This window comes from Xiphias gladius, chromosome 22 (genome assembly GCF_016859285.1).
Source record: "Xiphias gladius isolate SHS-SW01 ecotype Sanya breed wild chromosome 22, ASM1685928v1, whole genome shotgun sequence".
NCBI lineage: Eukaryota > Metazoa > Chordata > Actinopteri > Istiophoriformes > Xiphiidae > Xiphias > Xiphias gladius.
Window position 1 is genome coordinate 2932670 of NC_053421.1, and position 25675 is coordinate 2958344.

The 25675-nt window shown below is 38.2% G+C and overlaps 1 protein-coding gene across 1 annotated transcript in view; it reads left to right on the top strand.

The window, feature by feature from the left end:
- The window catches only part of adgrb1a (adhesion G protein-coupled receptor B1a), a 124978-nt gene that overhangs the window by 40114 nt on the left and 59189 nt on the right, over positions 1–25675 (top strand). The window contains exons 7-14 of the mRNA XM_040117345.1: positions 773–937; positions 1085–1186; positions 1297–1403; positions 1542–1736; positions 2419–2487; positions 5890–5998; positions 9836–9979; positions 16168–16243. Of these exons, the coding sequence (XP_039973279.1) occupies positions 773–937; positions 1085–1186; positions 1297–1403; positions 1542–1736; positions 2419–2487; positions 5890–5998; positions 9836–9979; positions 16168–16243 (967 nt within the window). The remainder of the gene's footprint in view (positions 1–772; positions 938–1084; positions 1187–1296; positions 1404–1541; positions 1737–2418; positions 2488–5889; positions 5999–9835; positions 9980–16167; positions 16244–25675) is intronic.

A 25675-nucleotide genomic window follows, 5' to 3' on the forward strand; every position in this document is an offset into this window, starting at 1 on the left:
ATCAGACATCTCCCTGATGGTATTGTGTGATGGATAAGAATCTAAACATCTAAAGTACCTTAAACTTTTGAACAGTGCCGTAGATTATATTAATCAAAGCTTTTGTGGGGGCCATTCATGATGCTGATTGTCTGTGTGTAGGAACTACTTAATAATAAACTTCACTAGCTCAGCTATGATATTACCTAGGCCTACCACCTAAAGACCCGCTTTTTGAAGAGGACTACCATTGTCCTTCATGGTGACAAAGTGTGGTTGGTCATATGGCCAAGTCTCAAGTGTCCCAAGTGTTCCATCTCCCACTCCTCTTCTTCGCAGGTCCAAGTCCATATTTACTACAAATTGCATGGACTTTATTACATTGCTAGTATTTTACTCTCTAATGTTTCATAGTGATTTAAACTAATGAATGTGTTTTCTACCTTCCAGACTACCACCAGTTTCCATTAATTCTAGAATGCTATGAATTATCAATGAACTGCATTAAGTGAATTTGAAGTCTCAGCTATTCATTTTAATGCTCTAGGGAAATATATACAAACCAATGGCATTTTTAAAAATCCAAAACACTACAATGTGTTTTGAAAAATGATCTGCAGTAAGGTAAAATATATATGATTTATTTTGTATTTTTATATTGATTTATACTGAATAGACTAAAATTAAAAGCACTGGCATGGTCTGTATGTATGACTGGTATGTGTGTGTTTCATTGTGCTTGATCAAGTCTTAACTAATACTGTCATTGTCATTGTTGTATTCATTATGTCAGTGGATGGCAAGTGGCAGCCGTGGTCTTTGTGGTCGGGCTGTTCTAAAACCTGTGGAGGGGGGAGCCAGCAAAGAAACAGGATTTGTTATGGTCCCTTTTTTGGGGGGCAGACTTGTCCTGGAGAACGAGAGGAGGTCCGGCGCTGTAATGAAAAGAGATGTCCAGGTCAGTGCATGGAAACAGAATTTGCTTTATCAGCAAAATTACATCAGGGACAGGAACATTTGCTACTTATGAAGGATTTTGACCCCTACCGTTAAATGTTTACATGCTACAATTCTATGAAACTCATTTAAACTTCTTTCTTAACAGAACCTCATGAAATATGTGGTGAGGACAACTTCTCCAATGTCGTTTGGAAGATGACTCCGGCTGGGGATACAGCAGCAGTACGCTGTCCTCCCAATGCCATGGGTGAGCTCTTACCATATATACTTATACAGTTAACCATGCATAAGACTCATATGTCCACTGGTACTTTTAGGAGTTTTAGGAGAACCCTTTTTGCATGTGTCCCCATACAGGGCTTATCCTGCGCCGCTGCACCCTTGATGAAGAGGGCATCGCCTACTGGGAGAATCCCAACTATATGAAATGCATTTCCAATGACTATCGCAGCATACAAACTTTGGTGAGCATCAGGAAGTTGTTTTTACAATTTTACAAACAGGTTATGAAAAAAAAAACATATACTGCCCTAAACTCTTGCCATAAACAGAGATGCCTATGAAAGCTAAGAGAAGCCACTTTTCTGCCGCTTCTCTGTTAGACCCGGGAACATTTGTCCAAAGCACAACGTGGCCTTGTGGGAGATGGTGTATCAGAGGTGATGACCAAGCTGAGAGTGACGTCCAGTGATGGGACCAGCTACAGTGGTGATCTGCTTGCAATCGTGGATGTGCTAAAGAATATGACAGAGATCTTCAGGAGGGCATACTACAGCCCCAGCAGTGCAGATATGAGGGTGAACTGATATATGGATTTACTTTTATTGTATTGCTGTTTTTATTGCTGTTTGATGTTGTTTTCTGCCCTAACAATATTACAGTAAGGTAAAGACACTAAGACATTTTATTACTTGATAGAAAGAATTGGTCAAATTTAACTCAAAAGCACAAAGTATTGAAATTTTAGGTATTGGTCACACCTTATAATGCACAAAACAAGCTTATTAAACGATAAGGGTGATGTTATTCTATATTTTTCTTATTGTCAAAGGTAACCTCTGGGAACTAGTGGGGGTACTGAGCAATGTTTTTTTTTTTTTTAAAGTGGATCTTCATTTTATTTTTTATTATGCACATGAATCCTGTACTTCCCATAATCCAATTTGATAGCATCTTTGGTTACATTCTCCCATCCTCTGTTAACATGTCACCCAGTGCAAAACTGTGGCTCACTGATGTCTTTTTAATGGTTTTTTGACAACAATGCTGATCTATAGCACAGTGGAAGAAGCTATACAGTATCAAGCTTTGGATACAAACACAATACTCCTTAGTGGTATACATTTCATTGTTGCTGTGGGTCTTTTCATATAACAAGAGGAGAAATACATTATATTACCAGCATTATCCTTTGGCCTGACATTAGAATGTAAAGCTAATAATGTGACATGACGTGAAACATTTTCTCTTTGTTTTCAGAACTTTGTGCAGTCAATCAGCAATCTGTTGATGGAAGAGAACAGGGAGAGATGGGAGGAAGCACAACTGGTTAGTATCACGCTATCTTTCTTAAACAGGATCATCACCTCAACTTTAATTACATCTTTTGGTGAAGTTAGTGTACAATTATAATAACAACCCTGAAGCTGTAGAATCCATGATTTGGGCACTGTGACAAAGACACAGGTGGATAAACAGCCCACCTGTATCTTTTCAGCCTGACAGAGGTAGAAAAAGAGGAGAGCTGCTGAAGGACAGAAATAGCTATAAGTAATGAGTAACCAAGTCACTGCAAACACCCACTCATCCATCTGCTGCACTCATCCACACAATTCTATCTTTGCTTCCAACCAGCCACCCAGCCGTTCATCCTGTTCTCAGAAATGGTACCATACAGGCATCAGAAAAATGTTAAATAAACCAACCTGGTCTCGTCAAAATGAGCACAGTGTCTTAAAATGCAAATAACACGCTTTGTACAAAAAAGGTAAGACATTTGTTCCCCCACCATTAAAGGATTAGTTATTATTATTACTACAATTGTTATAACAAAGATTATTATTAGTTACCTTAAATGTAATATTTTATTTTATTGCTGTGTATGTCTCGGCTTTCCAAGCACCCAGAAATGTCCTTGTATTTCTTAATGGTAAAATCAATAGTAGCTTGCAGTGACTTGAAAGTTCAGTTAGGGGTTTATCACAATGGACACCATGTCTGCCTTTAATGTTAAGTTTGAAAAACAGACGTATTTTATCAAACTGCCAAACTTTCAGTCTTTAGAACTATCAGGGCAAAAGATTGATGAACAACCAGGTAAATCTGCCACTGGGACCCCAGAGCCACAGGGGGGCCACCGGCTCCAGCTTCACCATGTGGCAATTACAGCAGTCTGTGGTAATTTAATTTAATTTCAGATTTGTTTTTGAATACTCTATGCAACACTACAGCACATTATAAACTGATAGGATAAGGGCCTACAGGGAACAGGACTTCTTATTTAATTTTGAGGCCCGACTTGTAGATGAGCCTGGATTTAAAATGTAGTCTTAAGGATTTTATTTTTTACTTAGTTCATATTATGCTTACATAGGGCAATTTGTTAAATAAATTTGTGCTTAAAGGTATAGTCAGTGATTCTAATCCAACACAATTACCACTAGCTGTCCGTTCTGTGTGTGTGCTGAAAACAAGTCCAGTGTTCCTACACAGCCCGGGCTGTGTAAATGGGAAACATAGAAAGTGGCTCGGATCGAGCCACACAACACTATTCCAGCCAATCCGCAACAGGCGGCTTTTTTTGCTCCTGCAGAGGAAAAGGGAAGAGGAAGGGGGTAGATGGGGGAAAGAGGGAAGTGGGAGCAAGAGATGGTAAATCTAGCTCATGATAACGGATAGTGCCTATTTAAGGATAACCAGAGGAAGGAGAAGGAACAGTCTACCCCTCTGTCGCTGCTAGACCGTGTGGAGTTTTGAATGAAACTGATTGGGACTGCAGAGGAGAGGCCGGCAGCGACGTTAATCACATTGTCAAGAAGGAGAAATGGCCAAGAAACAGTCAAAGAGGAGAAGATCAGAAGAACAAAATTGAAAAAAAGTGATGGTCTGCTGGCTCTGGGAAACTGTCTCGTCCTCTCGGCATGTTAGCTTCCCATCAGAAACTTTAGCTACAGAAGTTCCGTTTTCTAGCATAGTGGTATTATCTGGATTTTTACATAATTTGAAATGTATGCCAGGTAATGTTACCTTCCTTGTTAGTTTATTTACAAACCTACGGTCCTCTCTTCCGTAACTGTAGTTTTTTAAAAACAGTTTAAACAACTAACTCTCACTAGTTTTTATTCTGTTGTGTTTTTGGATGCTGTGTTTGTGTGCATGTCATTGTTTGATGATGTTATATATTATTATGTTTATTTTGCTTCAGCTAAGAGTATCCACTTCCGTAGAAGACCCTCTGGATTTTCTCTCTAGTCAGCTAGTCCAGTTGTTAGTGTTATTGCCTTGGCAATGCGCGTCCATGAATTTTGGGGGTGGAGCTTCTGAAGGAACACTGAAGGGAGGGGTGTATTTGTTTTGCTGTTCAAATTATTATTATTATTATTATTAGTTCAAATATTAACAGTCTTTCTCCAGAATAACTTACTCCACCTTTAATACATCCATAATACAGAGAGACTGGGAGGAAGGGGACCTTGGGCCCCCCTAATGGGTAATCCAGCCCTGATTGGGGCGAATCTTTGACAAAGTAATATCTGAAATTTAATATTGGTATCAAATAGAGCAAAAAGAGAATAATTTTGTCAGAATTACGATTTCATTATATGGTGAGAATAATAATGAAAAAGTAATGGAGAATTGATAAGGAAGCTACAAAGTAGACATGATGCTTTAATGTGATGGTTTAGCTATCTTAAGCAAATTTTAGGTCTCTGCAGTAATTGCAGCCTGGAAGGTAGGACAATACATTCAGTAATCTAAAACATATAATGCTTTGAAAATGGTCTGCAATAATGCATTAATAGAAGATAAAACTGGACTAAAAAAACAAATTGATACAGCCCTTTAAAGAACAACTTAACATCCTGTTTAAGCTTGAACACACCCCTTCACATATTACAAAATGCATTTTCCCTGACTTTGAAAGCAGTACTGCAAACAAGAATTGCACATGTAAGTATAGCTATATTTTTACGGGATTACTGCTCAACATAGAGTTTACAGTACCTTATATTTTTAGGATGTGGTGTACAAGGCCACATCACAAGTGTTATACAGATTTTTTTTTATCTTTTTACAGAGAAAATTACTGGATGACAGGGACCAGAATCAACTGACAGGATAATATTTGTATTAATTATTTGCTAACTTTAAAAAAAGTGTACTTATTGTTAATGTACCCTTTAAAGCAAACTTTACTGAATATTTTGTTGTCTTAACTGAAAGGCAATTTGAATTTGTTTTATTTGCTCAATTTAACTGTGAATGTGGGTCATAGATTTGGGGATATCTCGCTGTTGTTAAATAATCCTTTTGTGGTGGAGAAAGGATTACAGGTGTCATTATTTCAGGTTATTTCATTATTACAGGTTTCATTATATTATTAATTTCCACAGCATGCATTGTGTGTTGCTCATTCCTGAGTTTCAGAGTTCATCCCCAATTCAAAACAACTGAGACTGACAGCCTGCAGAGTTCATTGCATAAACTGTTACCCTCAAAATGAGGAAGACCGTGGTGCACAAAATGTACATGTAATTGTTGGTCTCAGCTGTGTGGAGAAATGGTAGCACTAATCCATCAAGGGATGGTGCGACAATGTTATGCACAATCACAGTTTATATATGAAAGGCCATTTGTGTGTCAAGTGTTTCCACAGCTGTTCAGAATATTTACCTCAAATCCATTATTTCTCTTCTTTCACTCTACTTTCACGTGTCTCTGTTTTCTAAGCTGGGGCCAAACATCAAAGAGCTGTTCCGTCTGGTGGAGGACTTTGTGGATGTCATCGGCCTGAGGATGAAAGACTTTCAAGACATGTATGAAGTCACTGATAACCTAGGTCAGCCTTATCTCCATCCAGGAGATCTCCACAGCTATCTTTGCTTATCAAAAACAATCTCTTTTCACAGCCTTTCTTTCTCTGAAAATTGATCTTTAAAACTACAATAGCAATACGCAAGAGGGAGGAGGGGTAGGGTGATCTGATGGTTAAACAGACATTTCATGTGATGTCAGTCTCAAGTTCAGGTACAACATGCAAAGTTACATCCTGCAAGAGTTTTATGTCCTGTCAACTAAGTGTCCATTTCAAGTCTCATTTATATTATTGGGTGATTTCACCTTTTCACAGGTATATCAATAATGGTGTATATGTCCGCCAATAGGTAACAGGAAGTTGCAAAAATTCCAGAAATCAGGGGGAAAGCAGGAAGGTTCTGATTGGACATAGAAAAAGCTTTCCTTTGGCATACAGAAATGAACAAAAGTGTACCCAAGAAGATGAAGGATAAATTAATACCTACAGATGAAGTAGTCACAGGCTACTTTAAATATCAAATATTTGAACATGAACAAGAATACCCACGCCACAGACTAATTTTATTTAAAAAGGGATAATCCCGTGATTTAGTATTACACCGCTTTAACATTGGGGGATTTTTGATTGTTTTATGTAAAAAAAAGATAAAAAAAGTCCTTTGTATGATCAAACCGTGAAATTTTGGACCCTACCCTTCTCATAATGCAACGCAATAGTATGCATTATTCACTCCCTGCCTGGTAAAGCCACATCTTTCAAACTCCACACCTCCAGTTTGTAAGGCAAGCTTTACATTAAGAATCAGAGTCTCCAAACCAACCCTGACAAAACCCTGATTGCATCATTAATGAAGACATCTCTAAAACTGTTCTCATAGGCTGAGTAGTACATATACATCCATTGCAACAAGCAATCATTTGATCTCTCCCTGCACTATTCAAGTAAAAATGGAGCTGGCCAGGAGTCAGTGGAGGCTGTGGGTTGGGAACATCTGGACTAAGGACCTGGATTGGCTATTGGGACCTCTGGTTATTTTTGGAGGTTGGAATTTGCCGAAAATCCTGTGCTTCAACTAATTGTGAATAATATTGGATCTCTTTCTGTTACATTCTGTTTCTGTTACCCAGTATTTACATCCAGATAACAACCAATGGTAAATATTAGCACTCTCCAGGGTAGCAGGTCTTTAGATGCGTCTCATGGGATTCTAAATCCACATTCACAACCGACCTGCTGCCTCCTTCCATTGCCCAGCAACTGTAAATGCTCTATTTTTCTCAAATAGGGCAAAAATAATGTAGTGTAGTCATCACAGAGGCTCTGCTGCTGTATGTGACCTCCAGATAAAAACAAGGCAGAGTTTGAGTTTAGTCAAGGGAGAGTATGTGGGAATTGAGGCCAGATGAGAGGTCCTGTTTATAGCGGTGCCACCTCGCTGTCTGGAGCCAAATAGCCACCCACACCAGCGGTGTACCTCTTCTCGAGAGGCTGACCTCCTCTCTCCTCCCACACCTCAAACATAAGCAAGGCCATGCACAGGAATGCGTTTTCATCTGCAAACATATAGTTAGATCAACTTCTTCCTCTAGACTCATCAAAGTAGTCAAGTTATATATTATGTGGGAATTCACCAGACTTGAACTTCAACTGCTAAGTGGTTATTTTGTTTGTTTGTTCCTGGTTTCTTTTTTTCTTTTTTTTTTTAATTATTATTCATTCATTCTCCCAGGAGAGAGATTAAAGTAAATGAAGAGGGTTCTTATATCAAAATCTAACTTTAAAATCTTCATTATTTCAGTTTTTGCTAATATTTAGCATATTCCTTAAAGTGTTTAGTCCCACCACCACATGGTTAATCTTGGGCCAGATAGTCCTCTAGTATAGACAAACTGAAAACACTATACTGCACTGAGTGGAGGGAATGGGAGGTTAATAGAGGCCCAGCAGCTAATATTTGCAGTGGGGTCCCCGAGCAGGTTAATTCAACCATGCTGACATTATAACAGGAACAAATTTTCCATACAAGTATGCTATACTGCTTTTATTTCTAACTTATTTTGTAGCTGTCTTACTTGGAGTAATTGTTTTCCATATTAATATGTATAAAAGTCCATAGGTCATGTATAGACAGATCAATTAAATTTATACAGGGCAAAAATAAAAATTTGTCTTTACAACTTATTGCACCCATCATCAAATCAGATAAGAGAAAACAAATGAAACAAAAATTAATAATACGAAGAAATTACGTCAGATTCTAGTACCTAACCCTAACCTGCAGAATGACAATATTAAGAAAATAAAATACATTTGTTACTACTACAACAACTACATCATTAAATAACCTCAATGAGCACTTCATTAGGAACACTATACTAATCATAATTATGCTGAGTATGGCCTCCTTTTGCTCTCAAAACAGCCTCAGTTCTTGATGGCATGGATACCACAAGATGTTGGAGAAATTCCTTAGAGATTCTGGTCCATGTTGACGTGATCGCATCACATAATTAATATAATGATATTCATCCTGCTGGTCTCCTGTTCTACGACATCCCAAAGGTGTTCTATTGGATTCAGATCTGCAGTGTGTCTCATTTTGCATTTTTCCGTACTCACACTTGCTATTTTGAGTGCATAGGTGCTTTTACCCTGACAATTATGGCAACATGCAGTGCACTTTAAGTATCCAGATGGTGTACCACTAAGTGTCAAAAAGTCGAGTGTGTTGCACTGGACACTTCTCATCCTCAATGGTCGCCATCTTAGCTACGCAGCAGAAGGGGACAACCACCAACCTTTTTTCAAACTTGTTAAAATGGCGGCCAAAGAAACTGCAGCTGTTGTGATGGTTGCAAAGGTAATCATGGCACCAAACAAATTTAAGTTATACATTTCTACGCAAAGTGTTTTTTTTCACTAAGTACCACAATACTGTTGTTGGATAGAAGCCATCAGAATGTTTATTGGGCTCATTTAGCAGTCTGTTATGATTTGGTACCGTGAACAATAACACAAATGCTAGCTATCTAGCTAACAGTGAGGACCGTGTTCGATTTGAGACAATACTACCCACTCGAAATTAACGCACTCTGCAAGTACGTACTTAGTGTACACAGTGTACTACATGGAAGTGTACTAATAAAAGTATCAAAAGTGAGACAGAGTACTGGTGACTGGGGAGGCCACTGAAGTTCACTGAACTAATTGTCATGTTCATGAAACCAGTTGGAGACGACTTTTGTTTTCTGACCGGGTGCATTAATATGCTGGAAGTATCCATTAAAAGATGGTAAATTGAGGCCATAAAGGGATGCACATGGTCAGCAGCAATACTCAGACAGGCTGAGGCATTCAAACCATGATTGATTGGTATTAAGGGGCCCAAAATGTGCCAAGAAAAAATTCCTCACACCATTACACCAACACCACCAGCTTGGACTGTTGACACAAGGCAGGTTGGGTTCATGGATTCATGCTGTTGATGCCAAATTCTGACCCTAGCATCTGAGTGCCTCAGCAGAGATCCAGATTTATCAGACCAGGCTATGTTTTGGTGAGCCTTTGCCCACTGCAGCCTCAGATTTCTGAGAAATACTCAAAGCAGACCACCTGGCACCAACAATCATGCCACAATCAGAGTCACTGAGATCACATTTTTTCCCCATTCTGATGTTTGATGTGAACAGTAACTGAAGCTCCTGACCTTTATCTGCAGGATTTTTATGCATTGCATTGCTGCCACATGATGGGTTTGATTGGATAATTGCATGGATAGGCAGATACACTAATAAAGTGCTTGGTGAGTGGTAATATTAATGTAATGTGTTAAAGACTCAGTCCTTTTTCCTTTTACAGTTTTGAGCATCCACAAGCGTCCAGTGATGGGTCATGCAGACATCAGCTTCCCTATGAAGGGCTGGAGGGGCATGGTGGACTGGGCCCGCAGCTCTGAGGACAGAGTCACCATCCCTAAAAACATCCTGTCTACTGGCAAGCCAGGTGAGAGCTGTAAAACACCTTACAAGCACAGCTCATATCTGCATCCCAACCCAACCCACTGACTCCTTTTGCTACACTTTTACTATTTTGCAAGTAACTGTAACCAGGAAGCATGACAACAGGTTAATTTGCGGGTATAAAATTTATGAAATGAGAACAAAATATGTTCCCCAAATACTGACTACAGCAGGCCTGTACATCTATGTATATATATGTAAATCTGCAAAGACAGATCCCCCATTTAGACAAATATGCAGAGATGGTTATATATAATGTTGCAAATAAAACATGCAGGAGAATATAAAAATTATTTTACATCACCCCCTGTTTGAAACTGCAAAACAAATAGGTATGTTGTCTTCAATAAAGCCATAATAAGTTTTATAAAATGTTAGCACCATACCCATCCACCTTAACAATTTGATGGCCCTGAGTTGCAGACAGAAGCATTTAAATACTTGTTTTCTTGTTGAAAGACAAAGGGAATTATATGTCTCTGTGGTCTTAAAGGGGAAATGAAACAATGATAAAAGAACCATAATGTGTATGTGAACATATAAATGTGTGTGATGTTAGAATTTTCCTCTTTCCTTCATTTCAACTCATTGTTAATTGAATACCTTTGGTTTGATCAGAAAGAATACGTTTTGACATTTTAAGACTCAATGATTGATTAACTCATCCATAAAATCTCTGATAATTATCAATTACTCAATACTGAACGTTTCAACACAGTGTGACAAAACTGGAAGTCCATTTACCAGTCCATTTTCACTGATTTGAGCACTGCTATCAGATTCCGTTCATTCATTTGTATTGGAGTGAGGGCAATCTCAGAGATATAATTTTAAACACAAAATATTCATGCTACATATCACTAGCGTTGCCAAAATAGGTATTATGATTTGGTTGAGTCACCTTAGGAAAAATAGTAATATTGGGCAACTCTCAAATGACACAGTGGTGTTATACGAGTGGAGGCTTGAGTATGAAGAGGCTGGTGGGTTCGTTGAATAATGTCGTCAGCTTTAATTCTGGAGAGAGGGTTAATGTCCTGTGTTATACCAACAGTTATGTTGACTAAAAAACAGACAAACAAAAACGTGTTAGTTAAAAAAAAAAACTATTAGTGTTCTAGTCGACTTATATTTGACCACTGTAGTTGCCATTCATCAGTATTGTAGTAAAAAAGTAAATGGTAAATAAATAGTAAACACTGTTATTAAATTCAATCTGCAGCTCTTCATTATCATCCAATATCAATATTAATTTTAATGGTTTGGGAGGCATAAATGTGTTTGTGCGTCATAAGTTGTGAACACTAAGAACAGCACCAGTTGAGCTTCATTTCTGTCTGCAGGCAGGTGCTAGGTACACCTGCCTTTCAGTAGTAGTAGGGTTATTTGTCAGCCAGGGGTGTTTTCAACCATTAAAGTCAGCCCTGTACTGCTAGCATGCTAATTGGGACGTCACTCCTAATCAGGAGTCAACAGGAGCCAATCAGGAGCAATTAGAAACAATTTCCTTCCCAGCTGGGAGATATGTCTCCGTGGTGGTAATGTCACACAAGCATCCAGCCCTCTTTATGCATACAGCTTGGACCTGCTTACATGGATTAAAACAGCGCTCTTATTTTTTTGTTTACGCTGATGGAATGGTCCCCTATCACATCCCTGGAAATGTTCTGAAATAAGCCTTTTTTCTTAAAATGAAAAACACAAATGGCATTCTCTGCAGCCTACAAAAGAACAGTGAGAGATGTGTTTTCTGAACATGAAATGAAACATTGTTTGGGGCTACAGGCACAGTTTGATTTGCCTCCACTTTGCATTGTGCAAACATGCAAAAAGTCACCTACAAATACATTGCAATACTGCAGTTTACATTGTTAACATAACATACAACAATCAAATCCTTAACCCTAACTGTAACTTAAAGCACCATACTGGTGTGTTTATAAGTTTTAGCTCCTTAACTACTAATCAGGCATACTTACGATGCTCGCTGACCCTTTTTAAAATGCATTCCGTGCAGTTTTAGATTTTCGATGTGTTATTTAAAAACTGGACAGTGCTTTCCCTTAATTCCATAAAATACGAAGCTCTAGAAGTTCCTTTATCAGCCTGCAAATCGATTTTCAACACCTGTATGGAAATAAATGCGAACCAAGTGCATGGCTTGATTAATAAAAAATACACACAAATCAGCCACAACATTGAAACCAGTTACCAGTTATAATGTCGTGGGTGATCAGTGTGTATTCAAATTTCTAAAACATAGTAGCAAGATTTTCAAAATGGTCTCCTGGGATGTGAAGAAATTGGAATTTGTAGATATCAGACTTTCACATATAGCATCTGTTACTTGTAGACGTTGGGCTAAACCAACCTCAACAAAACCACTGTTTTGGTTGTTTAAAGCAGGACTGCGTAACTTTTGCTGAATATGCAGTTACAGGTTTAATTCCGTTCCATTCCCCAAAATTCTCCTTCAGTCATTTGCTTTAAAGACATCATCATTAGATGACCTGACTGAGAGCAGAATCAGACCACAAGCAGGAAACAATAAGCAAATCCTCTGGTGAGGTGTTCATTTCTTGTTTTACATTAATGTGTAATGAGCTAAAATATAGCGTGGAATTGTGCCACTCAATGATTTATTCAGTTTTCATCGTTGCGGTCAGTGTTTTTATACGTCCACAGCTAATGTCCAAACTGTACAGACGTTGGCTGTAGCTTGCTCACGGAGTAGCACTGAACAGTGTGTGTGGAGTGTGTCTATTTATTTTCCTCCAATATCTCTCCTTTTTTAAAAATTGTTTTTCCCCTTACATTTACAAATTGGAGTCATAAAGCATCAGGATAAGTCCAAATTTTTTTTGTGGACTTGAAGCATTTTAATTCACTTCAATATTGTAAAGGTTTGTAATTCAGGTTGTCACGGGGGAACTGTAAATGTGACACCATCCACTCGCATCTTTGGATTGACTTAAAATAAGTTGAATATGTATAAAAATATGTTTCACATTCTGCCTGAACGCACCTTAACAGTAGTACAAGTAGAGAAGAGTCATAAATTCATCAAACTAAAAATTCTAGCTAATGATGTTGCTGCGTAACTGACATTAGCCACCATACAGTAAGCTACTGGTCATGCCACCAAATGCCAACTGCTTTTTTTTGATTAATTAAGGGTGCCTTTTTTATTGCTTGTGAATGCCACCAAACATTTGGCCTACCCAGATGATTTGTTATATCATGTGCAAGTGCATAGGAAAGAATATCCCTTTAAATAAAATAAACCTAATTTTTGCATGCATATGCAATGATACAAGTAAAATGAATATAGACAAAGTGATATTTTCCTTACTTTTAGTTTTATCTTCAGCTCAAAATGATATCTGACAAAGCAGCAAGGCAGAAGTGGAATTTGTATGATGTTTAGTTCCTGCCCCTGTTAAGAGATAATGGAGAAATATTAGCCAAGCACAAGTGCACACTCACTGTCAAAGGGTTTTCTAGCCTACTTCCTCTAACCACTAACTGGTTCAAAAGATCTCTCAACATGTGGACAGTTTGGGTAGATTGCAGGGGTAGAAGCGGGAATTAGACTGAGCCATATGTGTTCATGCTTGTGTCATGAAATTTAGCTTTGTCCTCTTAGTTCATGTTTGAGGCAACGAGAGTAAAGAAGCTACTGAATGCCTACATGAACATTCACCTTCCAACATATGCAAACAAATATTCAGCACACACATTATACAAACAAATGTATGTAGACAGATACTTGACTATGAACTGTTTCAGTTCTTGCACATAGACACATGACTTATTGAATCAGTTGCTAGTCCCTCCAGGCAACCTTTTGTTTGGTACAGACTGAATCTGGCTGAGCATATTGGATTGGCCAGCCAAAGAGTGGATGAACAGGATACATAATACTTCATCCCCCTCACACACTCCCCTGATGCCCACGGGAGCTCAGCTGTTGCCTGGAAGCTACAGCCTCTGCCTGCTGCCTGGCACACTGCTGCAAACTCTCAGGCAGCCATGTAGTCTGCTGGAGCAGAAGAGCTAGATTTCTTCAGATGTCCCGGCAGATGGAGTTGTGTTTTTTTTTGGGGGGGGGTGTCCGCCTTTGACACTGCAGCCGAAAAGAGAAGTCTTCTCCTCGCCCGAGGCCTGTCTGTGCCTTAATGGAGTCCAGCAGTCAAGTTTTGACAAATTTCTTCCCATGCTGAAACCACTGTGTTGTCCACTAACTTCAGCAGGATGAGCTCACCCACAGAGAGCCGCAGCCATGTGTAGAGATGCATAGATCAATATCAGCCAATAGATGGCCTACTGTAAATACTGTAGGTCTTTTGTAATTGACTTATCACCATTTCAGTGGATGGATTACCAACTGGGTCAGCATTAATGTGCTCAGGTGTCACTCAGGTAACCGTGGCAGCCTCGGTGTTAGCTTACCTGACGTAAGGCCCCTGGGCAAATACTTTAATTGTGAATCTGAGTGATTAAATGAAGGCACAGTGTTAAGTCAGACAACGCAGGGCAATTACTTTTACACTGTATCACCGAGATGTCTTCACATTTCCAACATTTCGGATGATACACTATCACACTGTTTGCTGAGTGGTCAATTCATTCTGCTTGCAATACCCAGCACTTTCATCCACAGCAATCTGTTTTTTTATTTCACTGAATTTCCAATTAATCTTAATGTCTTTGGTGACCACTTGTCTTTCCTGTACCGACACTATGCACCAGTACGTTCTGCAAAGGTTAAGAGTTTATATCAAACTCCATTTTTGATCTTATTTATGGCGTGATTTTTTTCAGCAATAACCATTCATTGTACCTGCATTCTGTGACTGCCTTTTGGGAGAGTAGTTTTCATTGTTACTGGTGCCGTTGGCACCCACCCACAACGGATTCACAGAAAACAATGTATACACATACTGGACATAATGCCAAAGGTAACAGAGGATGAATTTGCAGATTATATAATTATTACGATGATTACAACGTAAGTACAAAAAAAACTACAGCTCCCCTGAACCAAACTATGAGTGCAGCAACGCAGGTACTAATGTAATGTAACTTAGTTCGGTCCACATACATAAAACTCGCCAACACTTTCTTCAAAGTAAATTATTCTACTTTCTTGTACTCTCTACTGTCTAAAATCTTCTACAGTGTTCAGTCCTCTGTCCTGCAGTTATAACAGACCTGGGAAACTCATTCATGGACTTGCCTCTTCTGTCTGGCCGTGATCCAGACACGCCCCTGCACACAAAAGTGATTATAAAGCTATTAACCTACCAGTAAACCATCCCTACCAGTAAACACACAATTGATCTGATATAGCTATATACTTTTGGGGCCCACGTAGAAGGAATTAAGAGGTATTAGTAGTACTATTAGTAGTAGTAGTAGTAGTAATTGTTGTTGTTGTTGTTGAAAATACAAAAGTATTATTTAGTACACTGGAAGACTTTAAAGAAGTTGGACCATAGTTTGACAAGCAATCCTGTGCCGATACTCAGACACTTTTCAGCCAAGCCAGAGTTTCTTTAGTCCTCGACTGCTGAAGCGAAATTTAGTCAATATTGCTTTTTTGCCAGGGTGAGGACAGTGTCAGGCTCTGCTGCCACGATATGACACTATGGAAATCAGCAGTGTCATATCAGATAAAAAAAAGATAAACAATACTGTGTGTATGTGCTGATGTTAAGTGTGTGTATATGTATAATGTGTTCAAAAAGCAAGTTAGCTTTGCTTTAATTTTTGATATCTGTCTGTTACTCTCAGTGTGTGCCTGAATGAAGTTGTGAGCATGCAGTTGTGCATTTGTATCTGTGTGTGTGTGTGTGTGTGTGTGTGTGTGTGTGTGTGTGTGTGTGTGTGTGTGTGTGTGTGTGTGTGTGTGTGTGTGTGTGTGTGTGTGTGTGTGTGTGTGTGTGCATTTATAGCTGACTAGTCATGTAGGCCAGCTCCAGTGTAAAGAGCTCTGGCGCTCTGGGGGCAGGAGGAGGGGAGGCGTCATGGCTGACCTGCATTCTCCTGTATAGCAGGCCAGAGTAGTAACAGAGACAGGGCCATTCAGTCTCTAAGAACACTCCAGTGTTATTTGACTTTGACCTCCATGCTCAGTGTGTGTGTGCCTCTGTTTCTTCCCCACTGCAGATTCAGACGACTCCTCAACGTTTGTGACCGGCGTAGTCCTATACAGAAACCTGGGCAGTCTTCTGACTCTGCAGAGGTAAGACTGCCGACTGCTTTGCAACTGCACCTGAAGGATTAGAGGCTTTGTTGATTGTTAACCCTGGCTAACTGACAGGGAAGCCATGGAATTTGATAACTGAGCTTACATGAATGTAACCAAATGTACTTCACACTTACCTTCAGGGGACCTAAACACCAGGGTTATGGGCATGGTAAAAGGAATACTTTAAAGGAATGTAACAGAGTGGATTTAACATTTTGTTCTAGGATACTTGACCATTAGTAAGACAAAAGAAGTTACTTGAAAAACTTTGGAGGAATATTGCTAAATATACTATTTCACAGCTTTGATAAAAGGAAATCTTAAGGTCTATTTATTGTCTTTTTCTTGATAGCATGGTCTTCATCAGTGCATGTGGTTTGTTCAGATGTCATGCAGAATGACATGATAACTGAGCAGACCATAAGAACATTTTAGAAAAACCTACCTATTACTATAATAGGTAGGTTTAACCTATTACTTCAGTGGTCATGAATGAACATTCACAAACTGGTTCCTGGATACAAATGCAGTACTTGACAGGAATATACCAAAATGTATGTAATGCACTTTTCAACAATGTTCCAGTGTTTTTTGGTGCTAGAATCACTTGAAAAAACTGTATGGAACTGTACAGTGTGCTATGGTGGAATTAATTAGGTTTTACAGATTCATATAACAACAGATTCAATATATGCCAATGCTCTTACCCATGCTAGCAGCAGGGCTCTGTGGATGGTAATGTTGGTCGGTCCACGCTTTTTTTCCTGACTGAAATATCTCAACAACTATTGGACCGATTACCATGAAATTCATTTCTGGGAGGGTCGGAAGCGTACGTCTCACTCATCATTGCATATGCTTTTAAGGGAGGATCGTGCAAATAAAGGGAGGGGATATTGTAACGGGATGATTATGCATTCAGCTGGACTTACTGAGGTCACGCTTTTTTGCTGGGAAAATTTTCCCTCTGAAAAGAAGGCATAAACACAGCGCAGATGGGATTCACAAGAGGCAGAAATAAGGTTGTAGTGGCAGAAACAAATTTGCCTTATATGCCAACATATAAGTGAAACCTGATGATTATGAACAACAATGAAGCCATTAGGCAATTATTAATGAACACAATATGTGATTACTGTAACACAAAGGATAGTGGATTGGTGATTGTGTTCATCAGACTTGAATTTGAACTTAACCATTAATGATATAAAATCACTACAAGCTGCAACTAAACTATACTTTGTTTTGTTAAAACATTTAAGTGAGAGTTTGGCTGCATTTACCTCAGTCTTAACATCCATATCAACACCATCTCCACCTCCATCTGCTCCACTCTGCTGGACCTGCTGTGTGTCTCTCTCTCTCTCTTTCCGCTGGTTGTGGTCATGTGTACATACTTTTGGTATATTTTGTGCGTCTTTTATTTGTTTTATGCTCCTTATTGTAAACCATAACCATGTTATATTATGCTAAAGATTATAATGTCATAATTTTTTGAGTAATACTTTGAGTATTAGTAACAGTGTTCCTGGCGGAGTTGAAGCACAGCCAAAGTAAGCATTTTTTGAATCAAGAGAAATCCCACCTCTGAAGTGGCCTATGAGCTCTCCTTCACATGCAGAGTACATTTTGGAGGTTCAGTACAAGGTGCAGTCCAGGAGCTGACTGTGGTATGAGCCGCTGTCTTATTAAATCAGACGCTGGTAACATGCAGATTGCAATTGCAAAATCAGTGAAAACCAAAGCGCAAAGTTGCAGAATGCCACTTTCTTAGTATATCTGGCACAGAGTTTAATATACAGATGGTTGACAAATTAAAGGAAAAAGCTGAAAAATGAATGGAGAAACAGGATGACAATGCCCCCATCCATAGAGCATAGAGCAGAGTCACTGAATGATTTGATGAGCATGAAAATGATGTGATTCATATGCTATGGCCTTCACAGTCACCAGATCTCAACCCAGTTGAACACATATGGGAGATTTTGGACAATCATGTAGTTATATTTAATAAACTCGAAGAAATCTACCATACCAAGCTGAACATTAGACAAACCTGTTTATAAAAGTAAAAATAAAAGATAAAATACTTCCATTAAAGTGTAACATAAATCCCACATTTGTATAACTTGTTTATCAGTCACATAGTTACATACGTATTTTCTCTGTCTGTTAGTATTTTTAGATCTCTTTGTAGTCTTTTTGAGCTTCTCATTTTTGGCTGTTTGACATTTGAGTCTATGTCTGCAGTAAAGACGTCGGGAGGCGTTTTTAACTAGTTTTTAGCTGTCATGAATTTATCTCTTCCGTGGCAGTAAAACACAGCACACAAGCAACTTGAAGTGGGCTTCTTAAACACTTTTAGGGCTAACTAATTCTACCCCAGCAACAATAAGACTACAAAGAATCCATGTTATTTTACATTTAAAAAGAATATCTGATGTTTTGAATAATATATAACAATAATTTTTAGTCCTCAAATATAATTCAACCCCTGTTTTTTCAAACACTTTCTAGAAAAATAATCATATTTGCGCCAATACAGCATTTTTAAAGTGCTTTAAGGTGCAGCACCATGTTTTTTCCATACACGTGTTCACAATCCATAGATACTAAAGGAAAAAAAAAATGAATAAGGGAAAGCTTTAATTTATAAAAGGTTGATTTGGTATGTGTCCAATAATATAATAATAACATGCCCAAAAATAATGCAGAAACAGTTTGACTTTTCAGTTAAGTACTAGATTACTAAAAGTTAACTATTGAACTCTTAGTCGGCCGTGCATTTCTCCAATCAAGGACAGTCCTTGAAACTTAACTGAAAGGCAGCATTATAAAACCAGGATGGATGACGATTCTTCCAAGTTATCCAGTGAGAATAACTTTGGTGATCTTTTTAAGAAAAAAAAAAAAAAAAATCCAATTGGTTTAAAAGTGAAAGTATTTCAGTCACATAGATCACATACTAGCTGACAGCAATGATTATACAATATTGCATTGTTTACAATGCCCTTTATTAAACCAGTTTCCCGTTGGAATGTAGGAACTGATGTTGCTGAAACGTTTGAACCCTGTTCCAGGATTTACTACAAAATTGTGCTGGGTTTAATGGATCGTCAAAGTACAGCCAGGGCGTTCTACATCAGTGCTGGAGTGAATGTTTCCAGCTAAATGAAAAAAAGGATTAGATGCAGAAACAGCAGCACACTAGCAGTAGGTGGCCCGATGTATGTCTTTTATCTCCGTGAGTAAAAGGATTTCTTTGAGGAAGTTGTTGTTTGCATGATGATTAACACACATTTTAACTAAGCAGTATATGTGTAGCTCTTTGTTAGTATATATATATATATATGCTTCGATGTGTGTGTGTGGGCGCATCCAGGAATACATGCAAGCTTCTGTTAGAAACAGCCTGTTATCTATGGCTGTGGTTAAGGCGGTAAGAACCTCTCCATTATGATAATGTTGTAAAAGTACATAACTGGAACTGGTAATATACAGAAACAGGGAAATGAAGCAGACCCTCACTCTCCAGTCATCCCACATTTGTTCAGAATCTCTAGGTTGCTTCTGCTCTCTTTCTCAGCTCCTCTTTACCCTTCTTTTTTTCTTTACCTCCTTGTCTCCTTTCTTTTTTTGCATTTGATCCCCCGCTCAAGGAAAATGAGATGAGTTTGAGGCAAGAGACTAGATGACACGAAAGTTTAAGTTGACTGATTGTGTTTTGGAATGGTGAGAGTGTGAGTGTGGATAGGGGATGTAGTGATGATGTGAGGAACTGGAAAACAGAGCATGGGCTGTTGAACATGTTTGGCCGACTGGAGGCTTTCGGTGTCAGTACTTCCAGTAGCAATTCACTTTTTCCTGATTGTCTCATTCCACATGATTGATAGTACCTATGAAAAGCAGAAATTGCAATACATAATAAGCAGGCAGGAGGAATGTAAAATAAAATGCCCAAAAATAGTATAAGATAAGCTATTGAAAAACAACGTGGACTGCTTCAGATTCTAAAAAAATCCTTAGACTCTTTGTGGTTTATTTAGCAGGTAGGATCATACGTATGCTTGCTTTGATTCTGGCCATCAGAGACAGCTGAGTCAGTAATCTGTTACATATTTTGCTGTTGACTTAGCAATCATAGTTCATGTGGTTTTGATATCACTTATAAGCAACTCGTCACTGTTTAAAGTGGCCTTATTTAAATGCTCAACTACTAGCAATGTCAAAAATGTCAATCTGTCTTTTAAACCGTACTTGATCGGTCCACCACTTTGGTCTAGACTCAAATATCCCCATAGTTAGTGGATGAATTGCCATTAAATTGTATTATTCATGGTCCCAAGTGGATGAATTCCAATGGCTTTTCCTCTAGCACAACCATGGTTGGTTTTAACTGAAATGGCTCCACGACTATTCCATGGATTGCTATGAAATTTGGTGCATTCATTCATGCTGCCCAAAGGATGAGCCTTTATGACCTCTGTGATTTCTGACTTTTCATCTAACACCACAAACAGGTCCAAGATTTAACTTATCCAGGGAAATATTTCAATATCTAGCAGATGGATTAGCACCAAATTTCGTACAGCCATGGCTCCCAGATCATTTATCCTTATTATTTTTTGAGCCTTTGACTTTTCATCCTGTGCCAACATGAGGTTGATCATTTTGGTTTAGGGTGAAATGTCATACCAACTATTGGATGGATAGCCATGAAAATTGGTACAGATATTCAAGATCCTGAGAGGAGGAATCCTAATAATGTTGGTGATTCCCAGCAGATAAAAATCTAGATCATGTAGATCGTCAACTAGATTGTTAAGTAATGTGGACCGGATAATCTTGGTTCCCAGACAACATACTCTAATAACTTTGGTGATCCTCTGACTTTTCACATAGCACCATCATCAGGTCAAAATGTAAAATCATCAAATACTGAAACTAAGATGAACATGTCAAACATTATATATTCTAAATATCAGCAGTATAGCCCCACAGAGCTGCTAGCATAATAATAATAACTTTATTTATACAGCACCATTCTAAACAAAGTTACAAAGTCCTTTACATGGTTTTCAACAGGATTAAGAAACAAAAACAAAACAACATCAAGTACTAAAAATTAGGCAGTAAAATTAGACTATTAAAATAGAATTAAAAAAAAATAAAAATAAAACACCAGGATTTAAGACAAAAAAATAATACAAGATAAGAACAATAAAACAAACAATAAAACAGTAGCAAAAAATAAATAAAATAAAATAAAAAACAGTCTGCTACCATCAAAGAAATGCCTTTGTAAATATTTAAGTTGAGGGAGTGATTTAAAGATGTTACTGATTCTACAAGTCTCAGATCATCAGGCAGGGGGTTCCAGTGCTGAAGGGCCTTGACTGCAAAAGCCCGGCCTCCTTTAGCCTTTAGTCTGGACTTGGGAACAGCAAGAAGAGCCCTGCCTGAGGATCTGAGGCAGCACTCTGGTAGGGGAGCAATAACTCGGCAATAAAACTGGGAGCTAAACCATCAAGTGCTTTAAAAGGAATCAGTAAAATCTTAAAATCAATTTTATAACTGACTGGTAGAGGTTAAAACAGGATGATATGATCTCGTCTTTTAGTATTTGTTAACAGCTGAGCAGCTGCATGTTGTACAAGCTGAAGGCATGAGATTGTTTTGGGGCTCAACACTGAATACAAATAATTACAATAATCTAAGTGAGACGGTATAAAAGTGTGTAAAGACCTGATCTTTGAGATGCTTCTAAGCTGATAAAAACATGACTCAGTGACTTTTGTAACATCTTTTCCAAACGTGAGATCACTGTCAAACACTATACCCAGGTTTCTAGCTGCAGTTTTTACATTTGTAGACAGGGAGGTAAGATGTTTTGTAAAGTCTGTGTGGACTTTGGAGGACCAAAAATAATGATTTGTGATTTTTCTTTTTTTCACTTAACTGGAGAAAGTTTTTGGACGTCCAGAATTTTATTTAAAACAGACAAGATTATGAATGTCGGCATCCTGACTGGTCCAGTCTAAAGCAGTACCTTTGATGCTAATCCACTTTTCAAGGTGATCTGATAAAACAGACTGATTACTTGTGTCAAAAACTGAGATTGAGAAGAATTAAAATTAAACTGTCTTCTGCATCAGATGAAAGTAAAAGATCATAAGTAACTTTTATGAGGGTAGTTTCAGTACTATGATGTCAGCAGAAACCCGAAAATGTATCTAAATTTTTATGACTATTCATAAAAGAAATCAACTTTGAATAGACAACCCTCTAAAAAACCTTCAATAAAAATGGGAGTTTGGAGATGGGTCTGAATGATTAAAATCAAGAGAGTCAAGGCTAGGTTATTTGAGGAGTGGGTGCACTACTGCGTACTTAAGACAGGAGGGATCATAGCCCATAGACAGAGAGCTACTTACAATGGATAAAATTGTTAAACCTTCTTCAGAAATCTGGCAGGTATAACATCTGAAGAAATTGATGAAGGTTTAAGTTTGGCAGTTGTGTCCTTTGAAGTGCACAATGAGAGGGCCTCAAAAAAAAGACTGGGGTTGTGACAATTTGTTACAATGATGTTGGAGAAATACAGTACGAGGACCTGGCATCTTTTACCACTTTATGATTATTGGAAATGAGTTCTTTCAGAATTTCATGTGGCACCAACAATCTGTCCTTTTTCCATTCTGCTTGTCTGCATTTCCTCTTTATTTCTCTGGTGTTGTTATTTAGCCAGATTGTGCTACAAGTTGCTTTGACCCTCCCAGTTTGTGTAGGTGCTATGGAATCAAGATTACTTTTACATGAATTGGAGTTGAGTTTGTGAAAGCCTTATGAAATTTGTCAATAGAATAGGACTTTATCAAAGCAAGGAACATCAAAAGCTAAAAGATCCAAGAACTCATGAATAAAACTAGAATAAAACTAGAATTAGATTTGGATGTCTGTAGATTAAAACCCAAAGTAAGGGGACCTTGCCATAAATCATAAAACCCAGTGATAAAATTGCGAAGAAGTTCCTAAGAGCATATGAGGAACATTTACAAGTTATCCCTATAAAAGCCAAGTGGCTTCCACAACCCAAAAGGCTAGGCTGGTGACATGTTTCAATAACATCAACAACACAGTCCCCCGGGCTTAAGTCTCAATAAGCATAAAGAAATCCAATTGATTGAATAAATATGAAGTCATGACCGAAAAACATCTTATTTGCCAGAGATCTGACATTCAAAAAACCAAATGTAACTGAGTTGGAAGATGGGCATGGAACAGGGCGGTCCAAGGAGGGCTTAGCAGGGACAAGATTACTGGCATTTACTGCGTGGCTGTGTTTCCAGCTAAGGACTCTGTCAGTGGTGTGAATGGAATTGCCTTAAGAGGTGATACAGAATGATGTCATCATTGAAGACAGTTTGTAGTGTTTGTGCTGAGCATTTAATCTATTTTTTTAATCTAATCTATTTGGGTGCAAAACATCTGAATTGTAGAGGGCATCACACAGCCAGAAGGAATCACAGTTCTTTACATATCCAAAGTGGATCACTTACACTACTGGTCAAGAGTTTTAGAACACCCCCATTTTTATGCCTCCAAGCCGGCAACATCTGTTGCTAGAGGCATTACGTTTTCGGGTTGTCAGTCCGTCCAGCCCTTCTTGTGCCTTTTTGGTTATAACTCAAGAAAAACATTATCACAAAATTTCACACACATGTCTAATAGGATAAAATAATGACGTGGCAACATTTTGTATCCAAAAGGTCAAAGGTCAACATCACTGTAACATCATAATTTTCTACAAACACACTTTTCTGGCTGTTATTCAAAACCAATAACTAAGGAACAGAAGGGGAGATTGTGACCATATTTTACATTTGGTCTGATACTGAATTGGTGACATTTAATCTTAGGTGCCCACCTCAAAACCTTGGTGATTGTATAGATCTTCTGTGCTGCCGGATAGAATATTTGTGTGAAGTATCCATGTTTTAGAATTTGTAGCTTCTTTGCAGCAACATCCATATTTGAAGCATTGTTTACTGTCATGGCTACAACTTTGTGTTTTATCAGAATCAGATTTATTGGCCAAGCATATGAAAACATACAAGGAATGTGACTGTTTTTTGTTTCTCTCAATGACTTAAACACATACAGCAGAACAAGTAAAACAAAACATACCAAAGTCCAGTCGAATCATTTTTATTTTATATCCCTATATCACAATTCAAAAAATACACTTATTACCTTTAATCAAACTCCTTCAAAGCCCTCACTACATATTGCACATTATATGAGTCTGGACAAACATGGATGTAAACTGCAATTTGACTCGTAGGCAGAGGCATACAACCACGAAGCGGTAATTCAAGTTCCAGTTTTTATTGAAATTTCAGCAGTTCAATTCCAGTGAATATCCTTAATGTTACAAAGATCAGTGGTGAATGGCCCAAGGTAAAAAAAAAAAGTTAAGGTCCCCAAAAACTGAAAAAACACGTAAACTTCAGATAAAACAGTCCTCTTTCGGGGATTAAGAACTTGGTTATTTTAAAGCTTTTCTGCAGCAATGGGTGTAAATTAAGCCTTGAAAGTTAATGCAAACAATTTCTATAGGTTCCCCAAACTTTTGTTGATTACTTAAAAACCCTCTATCTGTACAAAGGCAGTGTTGGAACAGACTTTGTTACTACACCCACTGATGCACTGCAGGAAATAGTACTGTATATTGCTATCAGAATGGTGAAAAGACAAGTAACAAAGGAAGACAGACAGAATGGTCAGGGGTTCATCCTACAGACAGATAATGACCCCAAAGATTAGAAGAAAAGAAACTAGACGGCGGCTGCAAATTATGGTAGACCAGCACAGTCCACAGACTTAAACCCTATGGAGCTGGTTTGGGATGAACTGGACAGAAAGTGAAAGCAAAGCAAACTACAAGTTCAACACATTCGTGAGAACCACAACAGTATTGGGAAAAACTTTCTGAATAAGATTTGATTTCCGTTATAGGAAAAACGTCATGAGTGTGTTCAGCAGCTGGATGAGTAACAAATTTAGATTAAATTTAGTTCAAGAAGAAGATTCCATGATTCTTTGTTTTTAAAACCTTCAACTGTTTATTTCTTCTATGCTTTGATTTAAGAAAACACTGAGACATTGAATTATGTAAATTTAATAACAGCTGGAAAATTTTAGGTGTTCTAAAACTTTTGACCAGTACTGTACACAGCCGAGAGTCCAGGCCATAAACACAGCTGAAAATCTCTGCGATGTTGGCGGAGATACGGTACGTGGGCAGAAAAAACAATGTTGCTTTTGAGCACTATAAGACATTGAGCAACTGAATTGAATTGTTCCTTTTATAAGTCCCTTGAAACATCATTGATGACAGCATGAACAATAACAGTACTCACAGAG